A 27,436-nucleotide genomic window follows, 5' to 3' on the forward strand; every position below is an offset into this window, starting at 1 on the left:
GGCACGTTTTGGTTGTCATTTCAGATCTTGCTATTATATATTCGTATATGGAAATCGATATTTTCATGTATTTACAGATTAATAATAAAAATAAAAATAAAAATAAACCGATAAAATATACAAAATATCAACAAAACGTTATTAATATATACATAATATTAATATTAATAATTTTTTACTTGTTTAGAAATAGAAAAATATTTATTTGTTAATTTAAATATTTTTTACGATTTTTTTTTAAATTTTCATCGACATCAATATTTTTTCGATATTTTTATGAAATTGAGATATCTACATTTGTATCGATGTCGACATTTAAAACTTTGATTCAAATATTGAAATGAATTAAATATATTTAGTAAATATCTATTTTGTAGACTTATTTTTTAAAATTGTTTTAAAATTAATTAGAAATTTCGAAAACAAGTTTTTTTATATATATTTTTAATATTTTTAGATTTTGAATTTGAACCTTTAAAATGTAGAATTATAAACCAATTTGATAAATATACTATTTTAAATTATAAACCTGTTTCATTTTTATTAAAGTTAAAAAATGTAAAATATAATATAGTATAAATTACACAGTATTACAACATTTATAATATATATGTCGATAAATTAATTAATATTATTTAATTGAATTAAACATTTAATTGGTAAGTGTTTACAAATATATTACTAACTACTCTTTACAATTTCTTAGATTGAGATTTTCAATTTTCTAATTTATATTATCACTTAGCTATTCTAGCTTTGACAGTATTGCTGTTAATTTGTTAAAAGTATATATTCCAAAATGAACCTTTTCAAAATATATAACCAAAATAATATTTTAACCAAAAATCAAATCAATTTTTTTGTTTTTTTTTCTAAAAGGAAAATAAAATCAATTTATCATAAATCTATATTGGATTAAATAATAAATTTCGTCTAAAAGCTTTCATGATTTTATCGGTCTACTTTAAAACATTTCTAATAAATTTCTAAACTTAATTCAATAGATCTTGCTGTGAATTAGTTTCACACGTACATTACTAAATATTTGAAGCTGGTCCAAACTAATTCTACCTCGTAATCTTTAAATAATACAAGTAGCATGGTACATTAGCAGTAAACTGACAAACTTAGTGATGAGAACTTGTTAAATATAAAATTTTAAGAAGTTATCGTTTAAAAGATTAGAAGTTCGAATCTTCACGACAAAATATTATTGAATTAAGAAAAGTTAGAGAGGTAAGGAGGACTTAAAGCTCTTACCTAAACCTCAACAATAAAATACATAAACTTAATTAGTTACTACAAATATTTTCGATTTTAGTTTATTTTGGTTCTTATACTTTTGAAAGTAATCATTCTGGTCAATCATTTTAATTTTTGTCCCATTTCTTTCGAGTTTCAATAATGATTTTAGCAAGAGATCACTTCACCCACTAAACTTTTTTTGAAATAAACAATAAATTTGTATTAAAGGGTTTTCATGGTGTATAATATTTGTGTTAAAATTTTACGATTATAAACCAAAATTGGTCACTTTTTAAAAGCACATGGATCAAAATAGTATTCAAACTTGAAAGGGTTAATATATTAATTCTACAAATTGTGATCTGAGTTAATGTTCAACAAAAAATTTGGTACCTCTCTAATTAAAATTCAATGATGATTAAAGCATTAAAAAAAGGGGAGATTAAAGCATTAATAACTTTTTATTCGGATCGAAATATTTTGGTAAAGAAAAAAAAACGTCTAAAGATGTTGATTTGATGCTATTTAAAATTGCAACCATAAATTTCATGGTTGAATATTTTAATTTTCTATTTTTGTTCATAATGTATTGTTCCATAAAAAGGAACTGACTTCAACCATAAATTTCAGACAAATTTGAAGTGAAAAAAAAAAAGACAGTGAACCATGATTTTCCTTTCCAAATTTCAAGATTAAAATATTATGTTCAAATATTTATATATCAAGAAACAGAATTTGTGAACCGATGAATTTTCCTTTAATAAATGATTTCTTTTATTTGATGATTGAAGAAGATCATAAATAATTTTAACAGAAGTAACGTCGATAGCTTTTAAAATTGAAATGTTTCTTTCTATCTCGTTTATAATGTAACTATTATTTTTTATATATAATAGAGAAACGTACGAGTTAACTTCTAAAAAAGACATTCTATATAAAAAATATTATCAAGCACTTTTTCAAATTCATAATATTTTAGGAGATTTAATTAATTCAATTGAAACTTTTAAAACAATAAGGATCAAATTAACCAAACACTAACTACATTGACTAATATAATGAGTGAGAATTTTTAATTAAAAATAATTTGCATAGATCACCTTATCCAATTAAAAGTAGTAGGTACTTGATAGTAAGGTATGAGATGGAACCTTGAAACCAAGATTGGCACTACGAGTCTAGGCCCATAGACCAATAGACCAGCGAGTTGAAACTCGATTAAATGATTCTAGTATAAAGGTACAAGATGAGACCTAGAAGCTTGGAATATAACTTTGTAGATATTCTAGGATGCGTTTGGTTGATGATATGAAAATAAAAGATTCAATGAAAATAGAGTTGTTTTCAGTATTTTCAGACATGTGTTTGGTAGTAGATATGAAAATTGAACCAATGTATTATATAACGGGGTTTAAATCTCATTTTAGTCCTTGTAATTTTAGCTTTGTTTCACTTTGATTCTTGTACTTTGGAAACATATATTTTTATCCTAGAACTTTGAAAAACTGTATATTTTAGTCATGTTGTTAATAAGTTAATGAATTAATGACATGGCTACCAACATGGCTTTATATAGTGCAAGTAGGTTGTCAAAAAAGCGATCACGTGTCCAGTTCAGTAAAAGTAGATATGGGTCGAATTTTACTCGACCCTCCTCTTATTATTCCAATCCAAAGCTGCTTCTACCTAACCCAATACACCCAACCTACTTATTTGATAACCTACTTACAATATGTAAAGCTACGTCAATAGCCACATCATCAATATGTAAGTTCTTTAAAAAAAACGGTAGAAAATAAAATAGACACATTTTTCAAATATCAGGAATCAAAATAAATATTTTGAAAGTACAAGAACTACAACTACTATCATAGCCGAGCGATTAAGAAATCTACTCCTACCTTTACGTTAAAAGTTCAAATCCCAACCCTCACATGTGTTTCATTTGTTAAAACACAGGAGACTAAAACGAGATTTAAACCAAAAATATCAATTAATTATCCCTCATCCCAACCTTAGTTACCTTTCCATCAACGGCTGGCAATTAAACTCCAATATTATAATTTAATTTATAATAATAAGTAATATATTTTATTTTATTTCTTCACCCAACTTTTTCTGGCACCTACCACTTTCTTCTTCTCCCTCTGTACCCTTATCTCTCTCTCTCTCTCTTCGCCTCTGTAATTCTCTCATGGCCACTGTTCTCCGGACTCCATTTTTTCAGGCGACTCCTCCTGCGAGTGTATCCGCCGTATCCTCCTCCAAATCCAGCCTAAAGCCATCGTCCCTATCCTTTAGAACCTCGCACACTACCATTTATTGCATCAATAGTTCCTCCATGCTTTCTCGCCCTCGTTCTCTCCGGTTCCCGAAGTTCGCGCGTTTTGCTTCTTCTGGTGAAACGGAAGTTAGCGAAATCGAAGAAGAAGTTCGTGAATCTGAGGCTGAGGTACTCTCCGTCTCAATTTTTCCTTTTTTGTGGCGTATTGCTCTGTTTGTGTAGCTGTTTCTTTCTCGAACTAATGTGGTTTGACTCTTTAGTTGGGTAGGTTAGGTAGTGTTGTAGGAGAGGTTGTGTTGTTTATGGTGCTTGGATGGATTCGAAGATGAATACTGTTTATCAATTGGGGAGAATTTGCTTCTGGGTTTGCTGTTAGGAAACAGCTTTGTAGGAGGGAATACGGAATTCTACTGAATTGTCTGTCTAGTAAGACATTCAAAGACCGGATATTTTAGAGAACTTTAGACCCGTCTCACCTTGAAATTATCCACATAATATTTCAAATTTTGTGTTAGCTAAAAAATCGAGAGTATGGAAGCAGTTTTGGGCCCATTATTTGAGTTTTGTTTAACCATTCTTTGCTGCTTTAGTTTTCCACTTTACTTGTCACTTGTTTTGGTTCGTATTGACAGCTTTACTGCATTGCTCTTAGTAAGTTTATTCGAACAAATACCATGTCTCCTCAAAATCTAAAACTCAATAAGTCCTGATTCCTCTATATCCACGCAGCTTTGTGGATAAGGTGATAATATAACATTTGAATTGTACATAGTTAATTCAAGACTAGAATTTAGGTGTGTTGAAATGAAACATAGTTAATAAACTACGGTCTCATGGACCTAACAGCCTAGATTATTAATTAGAATTTGTTTTTGCTAATTGGAAGATGTGGATATTGGGGAGGCTGAGAAAGTGTAATGACTTCTGACTGTGAAAAGTAGATTCACACGGCTTTGGTTTAGATTGTTTTAGTTGAGTTTTTACATAAATTGTGACCTTGAACTTTCTTGTTGCTCATTGATTTATGTAACAGGACTCTTCTGTTAGTTATTCTGGTGTGGAAGATGCTGCAAGTGATAATGACATAAGTGACGATGCAGAAGTTGATACAGAGGATTTGCCTCAATCAGTCATCATATCAGCACTTGAATCCTACAAACAAGCTTTAGCTGATAACAACGGAGCTCAAATAGTAGAAATAGAATCTTTTCTGAAATCAATTGAAGATGAAAAACTTGCAGTTGAAAGGAAATTGCAATCCTTAACTGAAGAACTTACAATAGAGAAGGATCGAATTTTGAGGATCAGTGCCGACTTTGACAATTTTCGGAAGAGAACAGAGAGGGAACGTCTTTCACTGGTAAAAAATGCTCAAGGAGAAGTAGTAGAGACTTTATTGGGTGTCCTGGATAATTTTGAGAGAGCTAGGGCACAGATCAAGGTGGAGACAGAGGGAGAAGAGAAGATCAATCAGAGTTATCAGAGCATCTATAAGCAGTTCACTGAGATTTTGGCCTCATTGGGTGTTGTCCCTGTTGAGACTGTTGGGAAGCCTTTTGACCCACTGGTGAGCTCTTTCTTCTTGTCAACTTGTTAAATTTGCAAAATCTCATGGGCCTTTTTCCCCCCTTTTTCATCAAAGTTACGTCCCTATTGATAATAATAAGTCGGTAGAGCAGATCAGTGAACTTGGCACACACATTCATGTGAACCTTTTGCCTATCTTGGTTGGAAAATGATCATCCTTTTTTCGACACTTTTGATATAGGTAAGATCTTAAAGCTTGATAATCAATGAGCCATTAGATTGTTCTGGTTATTAAAATATCTGAAAATGATGGGATATATCCATCAACTTGATGCGTAAACTTGTGGTATATATTTTATACAATTTATTGCAATGAGAGACTGGATATCAGTCTCCAGAACCTAGCGGAACTGTAGAACCTTCCCTTGCAAACCATTATCATTACTTGATGAACTTCTCCTCTAGTCTGATCTGAATCTCAAAATGGAATATGGTTTAAAGCAACCCCCTTGAGGATTCATGTGTTTTTGTAGAGATTTTGACCATAGGAAATTAAGAATTGTGATCTTTTACAATTGTGAAGACCGCATCATTTTCCAGCTTCCCTCCCTTGTGTTATTCTTATTCATTTATAACATATTAACAATGAGACTGCAGATCAAATATTCCTTGATAATGTTTTTTGCATGAGATATGTGCTGTAAATTATTATGTAAATTTGGAAATCCCTGGGTCCATCCATAAGAAGTGATGCATCTTATAATGGGTTATTTTCTATGGAAAAGGATCAAAGAAGAGAAAGTTACTTTGGAAGTGTGCTATCTTGGCTCCGTTATCGGTTTTATGGTTGGAGCTCAATAAAAGAATTATTGAAGATAAATTTGAAGATCTAGACCAGGTTCAGAGTGAATTTGATAGTATATTGTTGGAGCAAAAAGGTATAAGACTTTGCTAGTTCTACAACTCAGGCCATTTTGTTCAACAGCTGCTATTATTTCTTGGAAATTTAGTATTTCAAGGAGGCCTTTGTCCTCTTGAAATATTGTAACTTATTCAAATTGTTACCATCAATGACAAGGCTATTATTTATGTCTGATATTTGTGACTAATCTATGATTTCTGTCTGATATGATATACATTCTAAACTAGCATGACTTGATCAAACATGGAATTAATCAGGGATCTGCTGTTTAATCTCTCTTTTTAGGGACCAAGTTTGGTAAGTTGAAAATTTCTTTAATCAATTTCTTCCTACAGCTTCATGAAGCAATTATGAGGGAGGACTCCACAGAGTTCGAGGAAGGTATCATACTCGACGAATTCCGTAAAGGATTTCTGCTCGGTGAAAGACTCTTGCGGCCATCAATGGTGAAAGTCTCGGCTGGTCCTGGGCCTGAAAAGTCCGATGAAGTAGCACCTACAGAAGAACAAGATTCAAGTGAAAAGTCTGAGGGCTCCGAGTCGGAGTCTTCTTAAAACTCAGAATCCTCTCGAAAACAATCCAATTTTGAACATAGTTTGAATCTTCTTGGTGCCTAATTTATTGTTGCTCTTGGCGATCAGGCTTTTGCAGGCAGAGAATTTTGATATTTGTTTTGAGGGAATAGCTTTTCGACTCTGGAAAATTGTTGTTTCTGGGAAGATAATTTTAGTGGAATGTTGTATTTGATTTTAAACATTGATTCTCTTTCTAAAACTTTGTTGCTATAACATGTAAAAGAGAATTTACCCAAGTCTATTGCTAAGCATGTAGGATTTGGTTGAATGTGCCTGAATTTGAGGTCAAAAATCAAAATGGGTATGGAAAGTTTCCTTTGTCGGACTAAGTTTATTTGAAAACACTCTTTGTTGCTTTTTTTCCCCTGACAATAGCATAGATGAGATCGAACCATCAATTTTTGGAATATTAAAACATCACTCTCACTCATTCTTATAGCTTTTGTTTTTCCGTTCTTCTTTTTTGTTTGTTTGAGTTCCAAGATGGTAGAGATGAAATCGAACCATCAATTTTTTGGATAGTATGGATTCTAACGATTGCAGAGATCGAACCACTAACTTTTGAGATAGTAAAAGATGTTTTGTTCACTCATCTATATTTGAATTGACTCACTCATTCATATTTGTATTCTTATTTATGTTTTGCCAAATAATGGAAGATTATATTTTTCAATTTTGTGAAACCGACATTAAGAATTATTTAAAAGGAGGCTGTAAGGCATATTTTTTTTCTCAGTTTGCCATGTTCATTGATTTCATATATTTATTGTTTATTTTTCTACTTTTCCTGGGGTCTCACAACTTGAATACCATTCGCATGGACAAGGTACCATATCTAATCGCCTGTAAACTACAATGGAAAGTGTAATGAGCAAATTTTTTTTTCTTTTCATTTTGATATTTCAATTGTAAGAACTTTTTTAAAGGAAGACAAAATTTAAAGATATTACTCATGACCCTATAATTACTATCCCTTCAATTTTTCATTTAACATTTTCACTTTTTCGTTAAAAAGGAACTTCTTTTTAGTAAAACAAATATAGAAGGCAGATGTTTTAATCACTCACTGAGCTCAGAGAAAGAAACTTCGATTTTCCTTTTCTCGTATTCTAAATTCTATTTTTCAGAGAAGACAGTAAAGTTACACCCTATATTGATAGGAGAAAGAGTGAGAGAGGCAGTCAGTTATAGCTTAATAGCTTCTTTCCATTAAAGATACAAAGCTTAGAGACTTGGTACCACATAAGAAATTCATTACAATTTTACTCTATTTTCATGCCTTTGGTGTGATCTTTCCCCTTTTCTTTTTGAATTTTGTGACAATATAACTGTTAAAAAAAGAGAAAATAGAAACATACAAATTGGAGGATGAAGAAGACAGATAGGCAGAAGAACTATAGCTGATAGAAGTTAACAATGGGAGAATAAGAAGAAGAAGAAGATTATCTTCTTAAGAGGTTGTATGCTGGCAGTTCTCTCACACTGGAGACATCTTCAATTGCAAGCTCACGTTCTAACTGACTTCTGGTAGACTTCAAAACATCCTGAAAAAATGAAACAAAAGCCACAGAAGTTAACGTAAAGCCGATCGAGAAGAGGATTCTTCGTTTCAAGTGACTTTCATGGACTCGAATGGCAAGACATTTGTAGGAATACATTACATTGAAATCCATATAGGAGGCGTGCTTGGCGAGCCATTGGGCATCCATCAACCAAAAGGCTATGCAGAATAGGTTATCGAACGCCATCTCATCATCGTCTAGAAATTCTAAGAAACGGATCCCTGCCAATGAACTTGGCTTCCCTGCAACAAAATGATGGAGCCCGATATTGAGATTGGTAATAAGAGAATAAGACTAAATTATATTGCAATATCGAAGAAAAATAAACTGGTTATAGTCAATCATTCGATTTAGCTATCTCTCCCATAATACTAATCCTAAAATTTTGCTTACCCTAAACTCCCAACTTTCTTTATTTTGTAACTGTCAACACTAAACATGACCAACTTCTCAAGTATTTACAAAGCACTCCACTACTAATAGTCCCACTTACAACTATGCCACTACTAATAGTCCTAATAAAATAATATTTAGGTGTTTACCGAAAGTAGCCACCATTAAATTTGAGAAAATAAACCTTTTTTTCCTTTTTTTTTTAAGTTTGAAGATACCTACCTACCAATAAGCACCTAAATATTATTCGTCCACGTAACACAAAAATATAACTTCAATGGTTTTTCAAGGCTCTGGCTCTCTCCATCTCCCTCTCCCTCTCCATCTCCCTCTCTCTCTCTCAAGGATTCACTCACCCTCATGGGAACTCTCTCAGGAGCATGGGAAGACAGATCTTCTAATATTCGAACAGCATCAACATAATGGCTAACAAAAATGGAGAAAATATTCACTTTTAATTGGTGACATGAAATCTTCGTCTTTTTCCCCCTTTCTCTATCCCTATCCCGTGGTGATTTAAAAATGTACGATAATTTGAAGTCCTTCAAGTTTGCATATAAATTCAATTATTCTCATCGTCTTACCTGATTGGAGATCTAACATTTGCACCAACATAAATGAAATGTTGATACCAGCAACCGCAAATGGATATTCCCACTCAGCTCTCTTACCATCTTTTTTATACAACAATCTATGGAATGACTCCTGTAAAGAAACCCAACCGACCATTTACAAGTATTAATCACAGAAAATATATTATCAATCTAGCTAGAAGGAAAAAGAAAATATCACTTGGTAAATCGATTGACACCATCTATAATATTCAGCTGGTCTTGAGGAATATTATAAAGTGAATTTTTAACTATTCATAACCCCAAAGCTTGGAGTGAGTGACTACAAAAAAAAAAAAAATAATGCTTCTCCCGTATGGTGCTTATTTTTTATTTTTTATTTTTTTTGAAATCCGTGTGTCCGGGCCAGCTTGCGCGCACCTCGACTAATCACGGGTCAACAGCCTGACCCTACTACATTTTGATTGACAAGGTAACTCGTAGGATATTAAATCCTAGGTAGGTGGCCACCATGGTTTGAACTCATTCCAAGTCCTTTACTATTTACAAAGGCCCTCATTGACCACTTGAGTCATCTCATGATGGTTGTATGGTGCTTATAACCAACAGTGATGAAGTAATTTGATTCCACGATTCATGAAGTGACCGTCTTATTTATAATTGTGTGGTTAGGGCTGTACTCTTGGCTTTCTTTGGAGGGAAAGGAATAGTAGGATTCTTAGAGGGTTCTTTCTGTATTGGTGTACAGTACACTACTTCTAGCGCTTGGGGGCAGGTGATCTCCACCCTCGGTCCTTAGGCTATTGCTTTCCTTTGTGTGTTTTCTTCACTACATAGTCTTTGATCCAGAAAAAAAAAAAAAAAGAGAAGAAGTGACCGCCTTAAGGGGCACCTGTCTGTATATTAGATTGATTATTTGGGAAGCGGCAATTTATTAAGGAAGTGATGAGTCAAGCATGAACATAAACGGGAAGATAGAGCTTCAAACAAGAATGATAAAAAAATCATCATATGATGCTTCTAAAAATAGAAGAGAAAAAAAAAACATAGGAAAAGAAAACAAACCGGATATGTTTGGGCAAAGAAGATAAGGTTTTCCAATGAAACAAATCCGCCACCTCTACAAGCATATAGTAGAATACTAAATATTAGTATAACCGAGATTAAACAAATGAAGACATATCTCTTAGAAAATGAAAGATTGTACTCACCTAAAATCTGTTGAAGGATCTGTACCCTGCCAACCCATCTCCTTCCAGAGCTCAGACTTAAGAGGTGGAAGCTCCCTGTCTGGATAAGCCAACTTCCATAACTTTTTAAGAGCGTCCTACAATATGCACGGATTAACTTTTATTTTTCCATTTATAAAAATGTAGTATAACAAAATTCCTGCTACCGTAATATAGTTTCTTTTAATCATCATTTGAATTGTATAGAAAACTGAAAGTAGAAGGAGCTTTTTTATACAAACCAAGGAGATGCCTACACAAGTCAATCAGCCTAACAACCAAATGAAGAACTAAGGGTATGTTACGAAGTGCCTTTTTAAGTCTTCAACTAAGGCAAAGATATTTTTAAGTTGTTAAAAGCACTCCCTACCGCAAATACTTATTTATGGCTACAACTTTGAAGGAGATTCCAAATAGAAGTATTTTTCAAAGAAGCTCGATAGGTGCTTTACACATGTTCTCTTACTACACATTCTCTCACTAACCTCTCTCTCTCTGTTTTTGGATAAGAGACTAACTTCTCTCTGTAGCCTTTTGTACTTTCTCGGATTGTTTGGCTTTCTATAATGGAAAATACTTGACTCCTCAACAATGTGGAGGAACTTTGTCCTCCTCACTATTAAATGTTTGACGACTAAGGGAGAGAAATACAAAAATAGAGAATTTTTAAAAATAATAATGAGTTGTCAAATATTTAATCATGAGAAGGACAAGGTTCCTCCTCAAATGAAGAGCCAAGTATTTCCCCTCTATAATTACTTTCAATTATTTTAAAAGTATCTATACCTATCAATCTTGAAGTAAACATATTGACTCTTACCAGTAATATCCCCCCCTTCTTTTCCTTAACATGGACATAATATGATAAAATTTCTCTGTGACATCAATCAATCACAATTGGATCCATGATCAGACATATATGATATCTGTACATGTGACTACACTTACTCCCGATAACATACTTTTACTGTTTACAACGCACCTTTCTTTCCCTACCTCTCATGAACTCCCAGGCTATTTCTCTGTGGGAATTTTTCCTTCTTGTATTACAAGAAGCGGACCAGTGGCTTATCGGTCTCATGACTAACATAAGTAATATATGATATTGGAACAATATTTCCTTTTTAGGATAAGTGCATAAGTTCAACCAGGCAGATAAGACTAACTTAGACATTACCGCACAGAAAGTTTTGGTGAGTATGTAGAAACAAACATACAAGCACAGACAAGAACTTGATATAAACAAGACATAAAAAAGATGAACAGACATGAAAGTTGAATTTCATGAGAGTCATTGCTACCGTAAACTTGTATAAATCAACGAACCATAAAAAGGGGAAATATTTCAACTAGAATTCAACCAAGTACAACGAAGAATTCACTTTGTTATAAAGTCGGAGATGACTTCCATAGCTATGGTGGAAGAAATACTTAAATTTCAAGGCATTAAAAGAGAACAAAGGTAAAAACATATACAACATAAACCATGGAATTTGAAATCATAGAGGTGTTAAAGGACTTACTTGGTGCTCAACACGAGAACCATCAAAGGGAACTTCCAGCCTTTGCTTTAAACTCTTGAGTCTTTCTTCCTATGAAACAGAGGGAGAGATTTTTAAAATTTAATAACAGATGTCTTTATCTTTCAAAAGATAGCAATATAGAAAACCATGTGTGTAAATCCAAACCAATAAACTTGACAAACTGATGCAACCCATGTAAGTGAGTTGGTTCAATTGGTTTTATATTAAAGTTGGTTGGAAGTTGGTTTTCAGTCTTTTTGATTGGGAGCTTGAAAACTGGATAAATCTTATCCAAGTTATCGATGTGGTGCGATTGGGTGAGGGGGAGGATCGGGTTTTATGGTCTCCTGGAAAAAATGGTCAGTTCTCTACTCGCTCGGCCCGTTTGAAGCTGTTGGATCGTAGCCCTTCTTTGAGATCACCCCTCATCTCGGCAATATGGAACTTTAAGGTCCCAAAAAAGATCAAAGTCTTCCTTTGGTCTCATGCTCATAGAAGCCTTAATACTCATGAGAATTTACAGAAAAAGTGCAAGAATTGGGTGTTATCCCCTTCGGTCTGCTCCTCTTGCTTGAATCACAGTGAGAATATAGATCACATTTTTCTGCATTGTTCTTTTGCGAAAAAGAACTGGTGTCTCCTTTTAAATACCTTTGAAATTTCTATTTGCTTCCCAAAAATGATAGATGATTGGATGGTTGAAGTGCTTCACGGGTGGACTCTTCCTAAGAAGGCTAAGTTTATTTGGAAGTGTGCTTCAAAGGGCTCTCCTATGGAGTCTATGGCTGGAAAGGAATTCTTGCATGTTTGAAGATAAGTCGACTACTTTTGGTTTTTTTTGTAGGAATGTACAGCACACGACCTCTCGGTGGTGCATCAATTATAGCAAATTCTTTTGTAACTACAACCTTTCCATGTTTATGCACAATTGGAAAGCGGTTGTTTAGTTTGTTTGGGAGAGGCTACCCCAGCCTCTAGTTTGTTCTTTCTTTTTTGATTAATACAAAGATGTTTCTTATCTAAAAAAAAAAAAAAGTTGGTTTTCAGAATTAAAGAATTAAACTTTGCCAATAGAAATATCCAATCTGCAGAGTCTCACAATTTAACAGTAATAACTTCATTCTTATTAATAGAAAACAGTAAATTAAAACATATATATATATATATTAAAAATCTTGGTAATTGTGGTATTGGGGCCCCACAGGCCACACCTACAAATTCATGAGACTTGTATGTCCCAATGCCACTTCCATAAGGCATCAAGGTTTTCTCTTTTCAAGCTTCTTGGTCCCAAATGGTGAGGGTCACAATTCATTTTGGAAATTGATTTATAAGACCTATTTGTAAAGGGGAACTAATGCTGATGTAATTAACCACTTTCGAAGTAGTTAGGTTAGTTTTCAGTAGTTTGTTTAGTTGTTAGTTTCGTTAGTAGTTAACAGCCTTTGGGTTTATTTAAAAGTCTGTTCACTTGCTGTTAGTTGTAAAACAGCTTTCTGCTACTGCCGTTAGTTGTTAACAACCTTGCTGCTGTTAGTTTAAACACTATAAATAGGGGCTGTAATCTCTTTTCAAGGATGATGAATGATAATTAAAAACTTTTCTCTTTGAGTCTTCATCAAATGCATTTATTATTCTTGATTAACAGATTAACAGGATGTAAGAGCAAAAAAAATATAGCCATTTTGTTAAACTACGATCAGATCTACGCTAAGGAACTTTAAAAAAAAATTTACATTGATTTAAATTGCAATGAAAATTCAGGAGAATAAGACATCAGAACTTCATTTACCTGTAAAAGACTAAGAGGTGGAGCCACCCTATGGCTTTGTCCATTGTATGTGGTCAAAGAAAATGGCAAAAGTCGACCAAAAAGTGCTCCAGAACCAAAGACAATGTTTGCTACAAAAATGAAGACAGTATCGGTATCAGTAGTTATCAACATGCTCTACCGTATATCTTCAAAAGCCCACAAGAAACAGATAAGATATCTTCCTCACCACAATTATTTCTCCATGAATTCAACAAATTGATACATGATAAATAAACTAAGTTTCGCATAAATTATGCAATATCAATGCTACAGCAACCTGAGTTTCATATATACCAGGGCTAAAAAGTGAAGGAACGTTGACAAATGTAGTCAATGGAAGGTTCAATTAAGACAAATCGATAGCTAAAAATGGTTGATTGAGCTCCTTAATACACTAACCAGCATTTCCTAGAATTATAATATTGTGCTACTCCTTTCGAAGTTTATTTCTCCAAAAATTTGCTCACAGCCCCCATTTGGTAATTGTCTCTGTTGTTTACCAAGAGAATATAGCTTAAGTCCTACAACTTGCATCTCTAATTGGTGATAGCTAGCTTGAGATTTAACAGGATAGTTGACTCCAAATACTTCTTCGAGAAGACTTCATACCCTTTTGCAAAAAAGGATTTTTTTTTAATAATTATTATTGTATGAAACCAGATGCTTCTGGCACCTTCTCCAAACTGAGATTCCAAAAGGATAGAGATTGAAAAACGTATAGGTGGCTTATTTCAAAGAGTTGTTATCCACTCATTGAACTAAATCGACAGCCTCCAAAAGGATTAATTTGAGAAACAAATAGTATTTTGTGGAATCTCATGTCCTGGTGTACCTTAAAACATGTTCTCCATTTGTACCGTCCAAGCATTTTCCAGAATTAAGAGAACAGTTTTTTTCAAAGCTTTCTAACAGTGATACCTCCATAAATAAAACAGACAATAAGCTCACAGCCCACTCAAGACAGTAACGTAAAACATAGCATTGCCTACTGAAGGAATAAAGCTAAAATACAAAAAAAAAAAAAAACAGTATCTTATTCTAGTAGTTACTAGAACTAAAAGAAATATCTACTAACAAATAAAGAACGACGCTAAGTACTACAACCACAATGATAACATTGAATCTGGCATATTTAAAATTATATATGTTACTTGAACTCCAGAAGCACAGTAACAAGTAACAAATACCACAAATATTTAAATGGAGAGCAAGGCGAGTACTTTAGAAGGTCTCCAGATGGTATTTTCTGACCATATAATATATCAGTTATCACCATATGGTGTTTTTCCAAGTTCAGAATAGAATAATAACGACAAACTTTTTATCTGTGAAAAAAATTAGCATCATGAATAAATAAAGAATTAAATAAACAGGAGGATTTTTTAGATTGTTTGAAAATAAATGCAACCAGGGAAGGCGCCCAGCCACCCTTTTCAAATTACTACAGCAGATAAAAAAACTTCTCTTCCTCCAATTCAATTAAAATTTATTGAATGTAATCAACAGGAAAATATCATTCCCTTTATTGATTAAGGCTTCAGCCAAACTATCATATCCCATGAATCCAGACTATAGACCAGTATCCATTCTAAGAATATAACTGTACCTATCCACTGAGCCCATTGTGCAATCAACTGAGAGAACAGAAGCGTCCAGTGTAGCTGTTGCTTCTTCCGCTCATCGTCCCAAATCTCTTCAAGTGTGCGTGCCTTTTATAAAAAAAACACAAACAAATGAATCAATTGCCAAAGACTACCAAGGGAAACAAAATACAGAAAAAGAATTCTCAAACAACAGCACCCAGGATCCTTTGATAAAGCAGTGAAGAAGGATAATTCCAAAGGGGAAAAAGAGTAAAGAGGCGAAAAAAGGAATTAATCACCAACCTCCAAGCTTCTATCATTATATTCATGGCTTCCTAGCAGAGGCTCGCTTAAACCTTCGAAGCCAGAAGCATCATATTTTTCATTCCTTTTCCCATCAACATCTCCATGATGGAGCCTCCTCCTCAAAGTTCTTGAAGTCATTAAATAGCTTCTAATATCACCCTGCTGCATATCAATCAAAAATATCTTCAGTGCCTCCACAAACATTAAACCAAACAAATAAACCCTCATAATCAAGCACGAGGTAGCATTTTAAGTCAAGTACACGAAGAACAAATTTCGTCACTAAAACATAAAAATTCATTCACAATTGAATAGAACAGCAATACAAAGTAAAAAGGCTGCTCAACAACATCTTCACCGACCCAATGTTGAAACAATGTCCAATGCTATACTTGTAATCTTACGGCGCCTTCCCTGGTTGCATTTATATATATATATATTTAATTTATCTTCTGATTCCCAGCTAAACAGAGAAAATTCGCCCAAAAATCTAAAGTGGGAACACAGAATTTGAGGAGTTACGAATTGGGTATGAAAAACAAAGAAGCATTACCTGAAAATTTCGATTGAACGGGTAAACCAACCAATCAATCAACCAGAAATACCCCAAACAAGCATAAAATCGAATAATTCTTGAAGAAATCTTGAGAAACTGCACCTATTTATTCCAAATTCCGTTGCTTAACATCGAAGTCGAAGTGAATTGAATTTGAATTAAATAAACTGGAAGTATAATCGCATCCGGCTCCGCTTGAACGTGTCCTCGAAGGAAACTGCTCGAAATTTTCTTTATTATTAATTTGATCTTTTAACTTTTTTGTTTTTTTGTTTTTTTGTTTTTTGTTTTTCCCTTCCTAATAGGAGGATACGTTGACTTTTATCATATCGGAATTTTTGAATTATAGCCTTTTTAAGTATCAAATTTTGAAATCTGTTTTTTTTAGTTTTTAGATATTTTTTCTTTTCGAAAAGTAACGTTTGATGAAGCAGAATTTACATGAAAACCCTTGTATGTATTTTAATTGAAGTAACGATTAGTCTATTGGATTTTATTATATAACAATTTAGACTATATAATTTAAAATTTGTAATGATTTAGTCCTATCGTAAAATTTTTGGTAAGTTTATATATATATATATATGTCGACGAGGGATCAAATGTATTTAATTATCAATACTAAATCATGATAAAAATCGAAATTTAGTTTTGATAATGTTTTTTACAGTAGGGATTAAATTGTTACATGCTATATCTTAAAGATTAAATTATTACCAATTTGAAAGTACAAAAGCTCGTTACAAACAAAAGTTTAGGAATAATCGTTATTCAGTGAAAGTATAAGAACCAATGTATTTTTAATCTAATTTTTATAATTGGTGGAAAATATTTATAAAATTGTTTCAAATATTTGCAGTTATATATTATAACATAAAAAATTTCAGCCCTAAATTTGGTTAAGTGTTGTAATCCCCCTAAACATGATAAAATGTTCGAAGACCTTTACATTACAAACAAAGTGAAGGTGGAAAGTAGTCTTTCGTAAGTAGGAGCATAGCGCTTTGCAAGTGAAGGTGCAGGATGTGCTTCTTCCCTTTATAGCGGCTTCTGTCATTTTCACTACTTTTCTTTGATCCACCTTCCCGGGTGGGGAAGAGAACGAAAATAGGCCGTGTATGGTGGTCATGGTAGGTTCAAGTCGAAACTCCAGTAGGTAGTAGCCATTCCCTTCTCAGGGAACCGTACGTGAGACTTCCATATCATACGGCTCCGTCTTGAGCTTTTATCGTCGGCCCTTGTCATTAGATCGGAATGAAATTATGCTATTTGTACTTCTTTTCACCGGGAATGGAGAGTTGAAAAAGTATTGAAATTTGAGTCTAATTCATGCACTAATCAACTTAATTGGGTTCAAAACTTGATTTACATCAAATTTGTGGGGATTTATTTATTTTTTTACTCTTTAAAAAAGTGGTTGAATTAGGGGAAGAGAATAAGAGGGTGAAAATTGCAACACTTATCAAAATTTAGGTTCTAAGATAAAATTTACAACTTTCCAAATTTAGACTTAAAAATTGATTTTTTTTTCCTATTATATTATTATTCTATTAATTTTTAATTTAAATTGTCCCTAGTATGGTTTGAATATGGTTCATATAATCTGATTTTGAATTTTGTCATTTTTTTAGTACATTTGAATTTTGTCATTTGAAATGTTTTTTAGTACATTATTTCGTTTCCTGTTTATCTAAAGAAATCGTGAAATATTTTTTCATTTTTGAATTTAAAAAATATATTGTATTATTAACATATATATATATATATATATATATATATATAATTTAGTGTAGGGTTTTAGTAAAATATTAATTTGTAAAGATCCTATTCTTGTTTTCAAAATTTTGATTTGATTTTATTTCCTTTAAAAGAAAATCTCACAATCCTCTTTGGTTTAAACATGGTTCATATAATTTGATTCATTCCTTTATTTTAAATTGTTTCCTTCCTGCTAATCTAAAGAAATCATAAAAAGAAATATATATTTTTTATTTATTAATATATTTATTTGGTATAGTTTACGGTTTTAGTAAAATAGAGTTTATCATTTTTTCAACATTTTGATTTTATTTTCTTTCCATAAAATATCCCAATTCACCACTTTTTGCGCCTGCTTTTGTCATTTTTCTATTGATTTTTTATTGGGCAGCTGAAGATATAATATAGTAATTATTCTGTAAAGTGGGATATTTTTGTAAATATCTCTAATTTGTTTGGCAAAACTTAGAAATTTTAAAAGAGAATAATTGAAAGTTGAGAGAGCATAGTGTTTGGAAATGGATTCTTTTTAGTACGACAGGATTGAAGTTGCCAATTATCGCTCTGATTTTTTTATTTAATTATGATTTTAATCATTTTTATATATACTACAAAAGTTACTATGCATCATCATGATTTGTAAGTATTGAAAAACAAAGTTATATATATTGTAATATTTATTATTTGATCTAGTTGGTTTGCCATCTTAGAAGTTCAAACTCGAGACGAAACTGAAATTAAATTCAAACTATAAGACGAATCAAATTAAAATTTTTGAAACTATAGGATATAAATTGATAATTTTGAAACCATAGGAATCTAATTTATTCAAATTATAAGAACCATATTTATAATGTAACCAAAACAACAGTTAATCAAGAACTTATAAATATCAAGGATTTAACGTACCTATTGGAAAAAATGGCGTCTTGTGTTCTTCTTAGTGTCATATCTCAAACAAGATTTCAAATATCAATGACAGTGAAAATGTCTCAATTTTATAAAAATGTTGATGTCAGCGCGATGGATATTTCTAAAATATCATTAAAAATATACAAATTATTCAAATTAACAAATAATAATTTCGCCCTTTTAGATAAGTTAAAAAGATTACAAATATTAATATTATGTCTACGTTGGTGATATTTTTATTGATATATTTTTTTATTTATTTGTCAATTTTTGCGATACCATGAAAATGTCGATGCACCTTCTGATTCCAAATATTGGTTGTTCCCTGCCAAAATAACAACCATTGATGTCAGCGCGATGGATATTTCTAAAATATCATTAAAAATATACGAATTTTGCGATACCATGGTTGTTCCCTACATGAACGAATTTACATACTTAGTCAAATACTGGACAGGAAGACTCCTAAACAGGATGAGGTCTCTCTAATCGAGTCATATATACGTTCGACATGTTGAACGGTCCAAGACTTGTGCTCTTGTAGTTAGCATATCTTAACCAGGTTGACCTTGACCTACTTTGTTGCCCAAACAATGTCTATTAAGTCTCTAAACTTTAAAATGTCTAATACATTCCTAAATTTTCAATTTGGTTTTCTAATAGATTCATAAATTTTACTAGCTATCGAATAGGTCATAGATTTATTAAACACAAATTTAGAATTTAAATACTTATTAGATTAGACACAAACATAAAAGTTTAAATACTAAACTTGTAATTTAACCATCAGAAGAAGCATTTTAAGTCAAATATGATAAGTTAAGTGCTATAACAAAAATTTTGATCCCTATTAAATAAATAATTGATTGAAAACTAATAAGACGAGTTTTAAAATATATATTTTCTCTTTTTTAATTGTAAAGTTGAGAGATTAAAACGAGAACATAACTATCTAGGTATTTATTTATGTGCAAAACATAGTTTAGTGGTAATTGACATATATCTTCAGAGGATGTGAGTTCGTTCGCTTAACAAGATATGTAAATTTCGAGGACGAAATTTCTTTTTAGGTGGGGTATTTGTAACAACCGAAAAAAATATATAAATATATATATATATATATACATATATATATTTAAATTATTATTTTTTAGTTGTTTTCTTTTAGTTTTTCAAAATAAATCTTTTTGTTTTAGAAATTATTTTTAAAAGATAATTTGTTCTTAGAATTTAAAAAAAATAAAAAGAAAGAGTTTTATTAAATCTTTATCTTTTTATTATCCTTTTTAAATAAGGATTCATTCCGACGAGACAACGAATCAACATTTTCAATATCACAAATAAAATTAATAAAATATTAACAATACCAACAAAATATCACAAATATAAACATAATATTAATATTAATAAATTTTAACTGAAATACTTATTTCTCATGATTCTTTCATCTTTAAAATTTATCTGTAAATATCTAAACTTTACTATTTGGGCTTGGATTTTGAAAAATGTGATTGAAAAATAATACTACCATAGGTAAAAAAGGCTGTTCAATCCAAAAATCCTTATTATTTCCATCAATATTTTCATAAAACTAAGACTTCAACATTTTTATCGACGTCGAGATTTAAAACCTTTATCCATACTCACGATACCATAGATTATATATGGATAATTACATGGAAACTCGGGGAATTTGAAGAACATCAAATTCAAATAGGATCCAGGAAAACAAAAGCAATAGTATCAATTCATCAAATAATACAACAAAACTTTTACATACAGATCAAACCAAAAAAAAGAAAAAAAAAACCTCCTTTTCTCCCTCAAACTTCCAACTCTTAAGGGGGGATGGGGATCCTGGAAACTTGCACAATTACAAGAAATCAAGCCACAACTCATTTTTTCTTTTCAAAAGATTGCACAGTAAAAAAAAAGAATCAGGCAATCAAACTGAAAAACCCAACCAAACATGAAAGAAAAAAAAAAATCTTGAAATGAAGAGGAAGACCCCAAAAGAAAAATTCCACATGATTCTTCTCCTTTTACCTCTTAGAATTATCATCTTAATCAGAATCACTTGATTCTGATTTTCCAGATTTTTCCTTCTTATCTTTGGTTTTGGAAGGAGAAGCAGAAACAGTTGGATCTACAGATTTTTCATCAATTGCATCTGCTGGTTTATCGGTATTGGTCATGTTTGAGGAGGCAATCTCAGTGTTTGAATCCATTCCAGCTGGTTCTACTCCCTCTGATGGATCATTTGATGCAGAACTTGTTGGAAGCTCACCTAAGTTTTTCTCTGAGGCTTGCATCAAAGCAACATGAATATCTCCCAGAGATCTTGCCTCAACGACTTCCAAATCCGAACTTGTTTCGGGTTTGGCTTCTTCCTTAACTTGGTTTTCAAATGCACTGGGAACAATGACGTCCTCTACGTCTACTCCTTCATGGAGTTGCCGAAAAGCCAAGTTGATATCATCAAGTGATCTTGCTTCAAGAATTGGTATATCTGATTTAATTTCTGTGGGGTTGGAACTAGAACCTGATTCACCTATGTTATTCTCTGATGAGACTTGCATCAAAGCAACACGAATATCTCCCAGAGATCTTGCTTCAACGACTTCCAAATCCGAACTTCTCTCGGGTTTGGCTTCTTCCTTGACTTGTTTTTCAACCTCACTGGGAAGGATGACATCCTCCACGTCTACTCCTTCGTGGAGTTGCCGAAAAGCCAAGTTGATATCATCAAGTGATCTCGCTTCAAGCATTGGTATATCTGATTTAGTTCCTGTGGGGTTGGAACTAGAATCTGATCCACCTTTGTTATTCACCGAGACTTGCATCAAAGCAACATGAATATCTCCCAAAGATCTTGCTTCGACGACTTCCAAATCTGAACTTGTTTCGGGTTTGGCTTCTTCCTTAACTTGGCTTGCGACCACACTGGGAAGAATGACGTCCTCCACGTCTACACCTTCATGGAGTTGCCTAAAAGCCAAGTTGATATCATCGATTGATCTTGCTTCAAGAATTGGCAGATCTGATTTAGTTTCGGTCGGATTGGAAGTAGAACCTAATTCAGATCTCTCTGCTTGAGCTTCCTCTAACGTTACCTTTTTTTCAAGGACTGGTTCCCCAACATCTTTGACACTGAAATCACCAACTTCGTCCAATTCTGATAATAATCCTTCATCAATGTGTGCTATTTCATCTACCTCTTCCGTAATCATCCTTTCCGAAAAACGAGATCCATATGATTCAGCCAGATAGTCCAAATGCTTTGAGACCTCCTCTCGATCGTTAAACGCATCACCAATGTTATCTTTTGGATCTCTTCTAACCATAGGTGTTCTGAAGTCATGATCTGATGTAGATGAGGAAGAATCAGAATCGACAGAGGATAGAAGAACTGTTGAACTGTCTTGATGAACTTTAGGCGCTATATTCTCAGGAGTCACTTCAGCAGCAGAATCTGTCGATAAAATACTTGGTTCCTGCAAAATATCAGCATGATATTGTCATTCTTGATTACAATCTTCTCTCATAAATCCTCAAGCAATTCATTAAATAGGGAAAGTTGCAGTGGTATGTTCCATCTCATAAACCAGACCATATGGATAGGATCAGCAAAATGTAAAAACTATTCATTGAGTTGTAACCAACATCTAATCCATGATGGACGTAACATTATGATTGATGGGTAACTCAATGGATTGAATATTTTCAAGATCATTGACGTAATAGCAAGAAGAGAACCATTAACTCAAAGAAATATGCAGAAGACTACTAATGTTGCCAGCGGTTACCTCAGCATCGTCATGACTACTAAGAATATGTTCAACCATCGGCTTGTCCAACCAGGACTGGTCTAATTCAGTTATAGACGAAATAACCTCGGGAGTTGCATTAGGAGCACTAGAACCTGAAGAAGAAATTTTAGTATCCACATCATGCAAGGCTTCACTCTCTGCTTGTGATTTAATACTTGAGGGCTGAACAGAATCTTGTTCAGACCTAACAACTTCTTTCTCATTCACTGAGCGCTCCTCCACTTGCTCAAATTCAGAAGGAAATGTTGAACTTGAAGAAATCAATACAACTTGCTCTTCCACCACTGGAGGGTTCTTTTGTTCCCGTGATTCAGGAATAGTTGCATTGGTAGTAGCCAAATGCTCATGAGAAGTAGTCACAGAATGTATCGTTCCAACCGTGTCGTGAAGCTCCTGAGCAGGGATTTCTAAACCACGACTCGATATAGAAGTATTAATTACTTCCTCAACAGAACTGCTGTCAGATGAACCTGATCTATGGAGTTTGGATTCTTCAAGTTCAGAATTTTCTTCATTATTTATATTTAATGTTCCATGCATCTCCACATGTTTCACATCTGAAGGTAACCCAATATCTGCTGAAACATGGTTTATCACTGAAGACAGTTGGTCCTCTGGTTCAGTGAAAGTCAGACTCCGAGACGAGATCCGGTCACTTGAAGGTGAAGAACCTAGATTCTCATCTTCAGTTTTGTGAATTCCATCAACAACATACCCCTCGTGACTTGTCGGGTGATCTTTATCTTCCTTACGATCATCTACAATTCCTTTCTCTATAGATGCAATATCCGAGAAGGATGGACCAGAATCAATTGAAACATGCTCAACTATAAGTTCGGGGGCCACAGACAAGTTTTGAGCATCAAAATTAGTGTCATGTTTGGGGGACTCGACCTTCGTAACCTCATGCTTAATAACTTCTGAAACTTCTCTCGACTCAAGTTCATTTCTATCAACTACATATAACTCTGAGGAGGCATCATCTTTGAAACTCGAAGTGACGTCCTGGCCAATTTCGGAATGTACCTCAGATTCCTTACCTGAAAAGGGAATAATTGAGTCAGCTGAAAGGGGAGAGTGCAATTTGTTTATTTCTGCATACACATTAGAAGAACTAGGTGAAAAAGAGAACTTGCCTTCGGCTGAAGGGCTTGAGTCATAAACAGGCTCCTTATGTTGGTTGTCGTCCAACACTTCACTGGTAATCTTGAAGTCTGCGTCTGCTTCAAGGGCAGCCAACATTGATATGCCAGCACCCATGCCGGATTCCACTATACGCGGACTACTTGGCTTCACCTCATCTGTTTTGACCTCAAATGGTGTTTCATTCACTTCTGATAATGAAGACAAACTGGAACTACTGCTGAAATCTGTTTCAACTACTACACTTTTGGGGTGAATTTCAGCAGCATTAAGCTCTACTGGGGCTTCTGCAGCTCCAATTTCAGATGAGCCAGATTGGATTTCAAAGTGACTTTCCGTGGATCCCAAAGTTATCTCAATCACCTCATGATGCACATCTCTAGTTTCTTGTACGTAATCTTCAGAGCCTACATCCTCCCATGACCCATTTCCATGCTCGATACTGCTGGCCGTGTGGTCAAGGTAGGAAACTGCTGTTGTTTCCAGAAAAGATTCTGATTCATCAGGTTTCTTCTCATCCTGATCTGCAATGGAACTCATTGATTCAGTATCAGAAACAGAACTCAGTTTTGATTCACTGACTTCACTAAATTGCGTATCTAATGGAGAGTAGCTTGTTCCTTCTGAAGCTATCTTTTCTGGCATGAAATATGGTCTCCATCTAATATTCTGCTGCTCTTCCTTGGGAACTGCAAAGCTTGAGGGGCCCACGCTAAAACTTTCATGTCTTCGGAAGAATAGATCTTTCTGCTGAAGTGGCAAAAATTCTTGTTCAAAATCGTCACTCTTAAGGTCTGGTTTCTCTTCATTTGGGTCATATGGGAGATCGAATGGATTTCGTCTTGGCAACAAAATGGATGGAGCAGACCCAGGAATTGGCGGTAATCCCATATTATTATATGAATCATAAGGGAGGTCGAATGGGTTACGTCTGGATGTAGAAATGGGCGGTACGTTAGCTGGGAGATCGAAACCATCCAAGTCTATCAAATTCTTCCCTGCCAACATTCTCATGTTGTTCCTTGCTCTTCTCCTTGCAATGAGATTCTCCAAGCGCTGATTCCTTTCAAGCTCTAAACTTCCCAAATCCATGAGATTCTTTTGATCATCCTCAGTCCACTTGATTGCAGATTTACTCTCATCCTCTTTCTCTTCCTGCATCCCCTCATCATCCTCGTCATCATCCTCATCATCATTCTCGACAGCGCCACATTCTTCTCCCTGGTTTTCAGCATCATCATCCGACATCACACATTCAACATCACTTTTATGAGACTGTTCTGAAGAAGCATCTGATCCCTCATTTGACCTATTTACAGGTAGTGGAGTTTCCGAGTCCAAGAGTGGGTGCAACTCATCCAGGAGCGGAATGATGTCAGCCATTGAGGCATCAGGTGAGGAACTTTCTGCTCGATCAGACTCAGAACCAGAAGAATCATAATCATGTTCATCATTATCATTATCATCTGGAGCTAAATTTAGATGATGATCTCCTTTATGGACAGGTTCTATTGGGATGTTACGATCTTCTACTTCGAGAATCTCATTTCGCATGCTTTGGGCCGCCAAAAGCTGGTTCTCAACAGCATTTTCACGATCAGTTGCCACACTTTTAACATCCAAATCCCTTTCATAAATTTCTCCCTTCTCTTCCAACTCTGAACTATGAAGTAATTCCCTATCTGCCACTTTCTCAACTTTGCCCTTCTCATCAAACTCCTCAACTCCTCCCCCCTTCTCAAACGTAATTTCACGATCGCGCTCGTGGATCAACGGAACAAAGTCAACAAAACCACCGTGTTCATCAAGCTTGCTTGTTTTCTTGTCTTCTTCAGAACCTGTTTCGACATAAGAATCCCCAACTTTATTTCCTTCAAATTTCTCTACAGTAAAACTATCATCCTCCTTAGCAACAACAGTAGCATTGTCCAAAATCCCAGATCTCAAAGAAGCTACATCCTGCGAAACCTTCTCCTCCACCTCGATTTCAGGTATATTAGGCTGCCCGAAACTCAGAAGCGTTCCAAGAAGAACAGCCGTGCAAATCAAAACAGGGGACGCAGACACCAGAAGGGAAAACAAAAAAGGACATGATCTATACAGAAGAATCAAGAAACACAGCAGGCCAAACAGAAATGGGTAATTACGAACTGATCGGTAGCAAGTTCTGACAGACACGACTACAATTTTCCTAACACGAAAAGCCATTTCCACAGCCAATCCCATATCTCTCCCCGTTCTCGCACGCTCCTATCCCAATCAGTTATATCTGGCAGATTGGGCGAAAGGCACAAGAACAACACAAGGTCAAAAAATAACCCACTCCAAAAGCAGAAAGAAAACAAACAAAACGAACCCCAATTCCGCAATCAAACGAAAATTAAGATCAAACCCAATACCTGAAACGAGGAATCGAAGAGAGAAAACGAAATTGATCGCTGCCAGACCGGATTTTGGGATGGGGAATTCGAAATTAAGGCAAAAACAAAAAAAGATAGATAGAGAGGAAAAAAGAAGAAGGGCTTGTGAATTCTGGGTTGTGCTATGCTATGGCGATGGCCCCTCGGCTTTTTGCCGCTTCTTCTTTTGATGGGAATTGTCAGCAACGCCAACTCCTCTTTCAGATTAGAGAAACAGAGACAGAAATGATATTATTTGTATATTTGCTACTTTCTTTTCTTCTATTTGTTATATATTTATTATATGGCCCCAAAGGGAATCAAAGGATCAAAACCCCAACTTTTTTTTTTGTTTTGTTTTTACTTTAGACATTTTAAATTAAAATATAAATTTGATTCCCAAAGTTTACATGGGTAAAGTTTAAAAAGTTGTATTTTAACTCGTTTCAAAAAATGTTAGTGGAGATCGGACCTCCTACCTTTGAAAAAATAATAGGTGTCTTATTTAATGAACTAGACTCGAATTGGATCTCAAATTTATAGATCTGAATAGTAAACTTGTTCGAGTAGTTCAATTACTTGTAATCTCTTATCAATGATAAGTTTGGAATCTTACTCATTTCTTTTATTGAATTTTAATAAAAACTAGATAAAAATATTATTTTGGTTTTATAATAATTAACATTCATTTGGGTGCCTGTACTCTTAAAGTGATCAATTTGGTCTCTTCGTTTTATTTTTATCTAATTTTTTCAATCACAGTTTCAACTCAAACAATATGCTCAACATATTTATTGAAATATAGGTTTGTAACCATAACTTTATATTAAAGGTTTCCGGTATTTATAGAATTTGTGTTTAAATTTTGTAAATAAATATCAAAACGGTCACTTTTTTAAAAGTAGAGGCACCAAAATAAACGTTTTGAAAGTACAACTACTAAATTGAACTAAAGTTGAAAATATAGGAATGAGAAAAAACATTTAAAAGTAGAAGAATCAAAATGTTCGGTACGAGTACCAAAATAGTATTTTAACCTATAGCCTCGGTTTTTCTTTCATATGCCTACGAAAATTAGATAATTTAATGACAGTAATCAGCAGTAATTTGTTTTTTCTTTTTTCATTCCTAACCCAAATTTTAATGAGTATGACTAAATTCAAAACTTCAAATATATTAAGGACAAAATTAAAAACAACGGTAACATTAAGACCAAAACAATATTTAATATTATTATTTTTTTGGACCAATATTTAATATTATTTTATACATATAACTCTTTTAGTAACTAAAATTTACATGTA

At 33.6% G+C, this 27,436-nt stretch overlaps 3 protein-coding genes across 9 annotated transcripts; 1 reads left to right on the forward strand and 2 right to left on the reverse strand.

Annotated features, from left to right (window-relative positions):
* The first annotated feature begins 3,369 nt into the window (after positions 1–3,369).
* Positions 3,370–6,882, forward strand: EMB1241 (Co-chaperone GrpE family protein). 2 transcript variants are annotated; one of them, XM_088120158.1, is made up of 4 exons: positions 3,370–3,697; positions 4,563–5,096; positions 5,842–5,994; positions 6,314–6,453. In XM_088120158.1, the coding sequence occupies exons 1-3, from the start codon at positions 3,440–3,442 to the stop codon at positions 5,947–5,949; spliced, it is 900 nt and encodes a 299-aa protein (XP_087976284.1). In that variant the 5' UTR covers positions 3,370–3,439; the 3' UTR covers positions 5,950–5,994; positions 6,314–6,453. The 2 variants fall into 2 exon arrangements, with proteins under 2 accessions (XP_087976284.1, XP_022154525.1); XM_022298833.2 differs by lacking the exon at positions 5,842–5,994 and having other exon boundaries at positions 3,372–3,697; positions 6,314–6,882.
* Positions 6,883–7,738: 856 nt separating this feature from the next.
* On the reverse strand, positions 7,739–16,353 carry LOC111021791 (ELMO/CED-12 family protein). Of its 5 annotated transcripts, none has more exons than XM_022298852.2 (10): positions 16,193–16,353; positions 15,532–15,693; positions 15,252–15,354; positions 13,625–13,734; positions 11,833–11,901; positions 10,292–10,407; positions 10,146–10,200; positions 9,093–9,213; positions 8,215–8,357; positions 7,739–8,097 (listed from the first exon to the last, which is right to left on the reverse strand). In XM_022298852.2, the coding sequence occupies exons 2-10, from the start codon at positions 15,670–15,672 to the stop codon at positions 7,996–7,998; spliced, it is 960 nt and encodes a 319-aa protein (XP_022154544.1). In that variant the 5' UTR covers positions 15,673–15,693; positions 16,193–16,353; the 3' UTR covers positions 7,739–7,995. The 5 variants fall into 5 exon arrangements, with proteins under 5 accessions (XP_022154544.1, XP_022154541.1, XP_022154545.1 ...); XM_022298849.2 differs by having other exon boundaries at positions 15,532–15,696; XM_022298853.2 differs by having other exon boundaries at positions 16,088–16,353.
* A 4,126-nt stretch (positions 16,354–20,479) lies between these two features.
* Positions 20,480–26,394, reverse strand: LOC111021742 (cardiomyopathy-associated protein). 2 transcript variants are annotated; one of them, XM_022298777.2, is made up of 4 exons: positions 26,133–26,394; positions 23,727–26,002; positions 22,567–23,630; positions 20,480–22,254 (listed from the first exon to the last, which is right to left on the reverse strand). In XM_022298777.2, exons 2-4 carry the CDS (start codon positions 25,957–25,959, stop codon positions 20,824–20,826), a joined length of 4,728 nt encoding a protein of 1,575 aa, XP_022154469.2. In that variant the 5' UTR covers positions 25,960–26,002; positions 26,133–26,394; the 3' UTR covers positions 20,480–20,823. The 2 variants fall into 2 exon arrangements, with proteins under 2 accessions (XP_022154469.2, XP_087978262.1); XM_088122136.1 differs by having other exon boundaries at positions 23,727–26,394.
* Positions 26,395–27,436: the final 1,042 nt, after the last annotated feature.

The sequence above is a fragment of the Momordica charantia genome (genome assembly GCF_013281855.1).
Source record: "Momordica charantia cultivar OHB3-1 chromosome 1 unlocalized genomic scaffold, Mcharantia_2.0 BLBB01000001.1, whole genome shotgun sequence".
NCBI lineage: Eukaryota > Viridiplantae > Streptophyta > Magnoliopsida > Cucurbitales > Cucurbitaceae > Momordica > Momordica charantia.

Excerpts from the sequence above, each read along its gene's own strand:
- EMB1241 (XM_022298833.2), top strand. The coding sequence starts at position 3,440 with ATGGCCACTGTTCTCCGGACTCCATTTTTTCAGGCGACTCCTCCTGCG. Across the intron at positions 3,698-4,562 it reads TTCGTGAATCTGAGGCTGAG|GACTCTTCTGTTAGTTATTC; the intron begins GTACTCTCCGTC and ends TTTATGTAACAG. Across the intron at positions 5,097-6,313 it reads GGAAGCCTTTTGACCCACTG|CTTCATGAAGCAATTATGAG; the intron begins GTGAGCTCTTTC and ends TTCTTCCTACAG.
- LOC111021791 (XM_022298852.2), bottom strand. The coding sequence starts at position 15,672 with ATGACTTCAAGAACTTTGAGGAGGAGGCTCCATCATGGAGATGTTGAT. Across the intron at positions 9,214-10,145 it reads TCTTTGCCCAAACATATCCG|GAGTCATTCCATAGATTGTT; the intron begins GTTTGTTTTCTT and ends GTTTCTTTACAG. Across the intron at positions 8,358-9,092 it reads AATGTTAGATCTCCAATCAG|GGAAGCCAAGTTCATTGGCA; the intron begins GTAAGACGATGA and ends ATTTTGTTGCAG.
- LOC111021742 (XM_022298777.2), bottom strand. The coding sequence starts at position 25,959 with ATGGGATTGGCTGTGGAAATGGCTTTTCGTGTTAGGAAAATTGTAGTC. Across the intron at positions 23,631-23,726 it reads CTCAAGCCCTTCAGCCGAAG|GTAAGGAATCTGAGGTACAT; the intron begins GCAAGTTCTCTT and ends TTCCCTTTTCAG. Across the intron at positions 22,255-22,566 it reads GTAGTCATGACGATGCTGAG|GAACCAAGTATTTTATCGAC; the intron begins GTAACCGCTGGC and ends GATATTTTGCAG.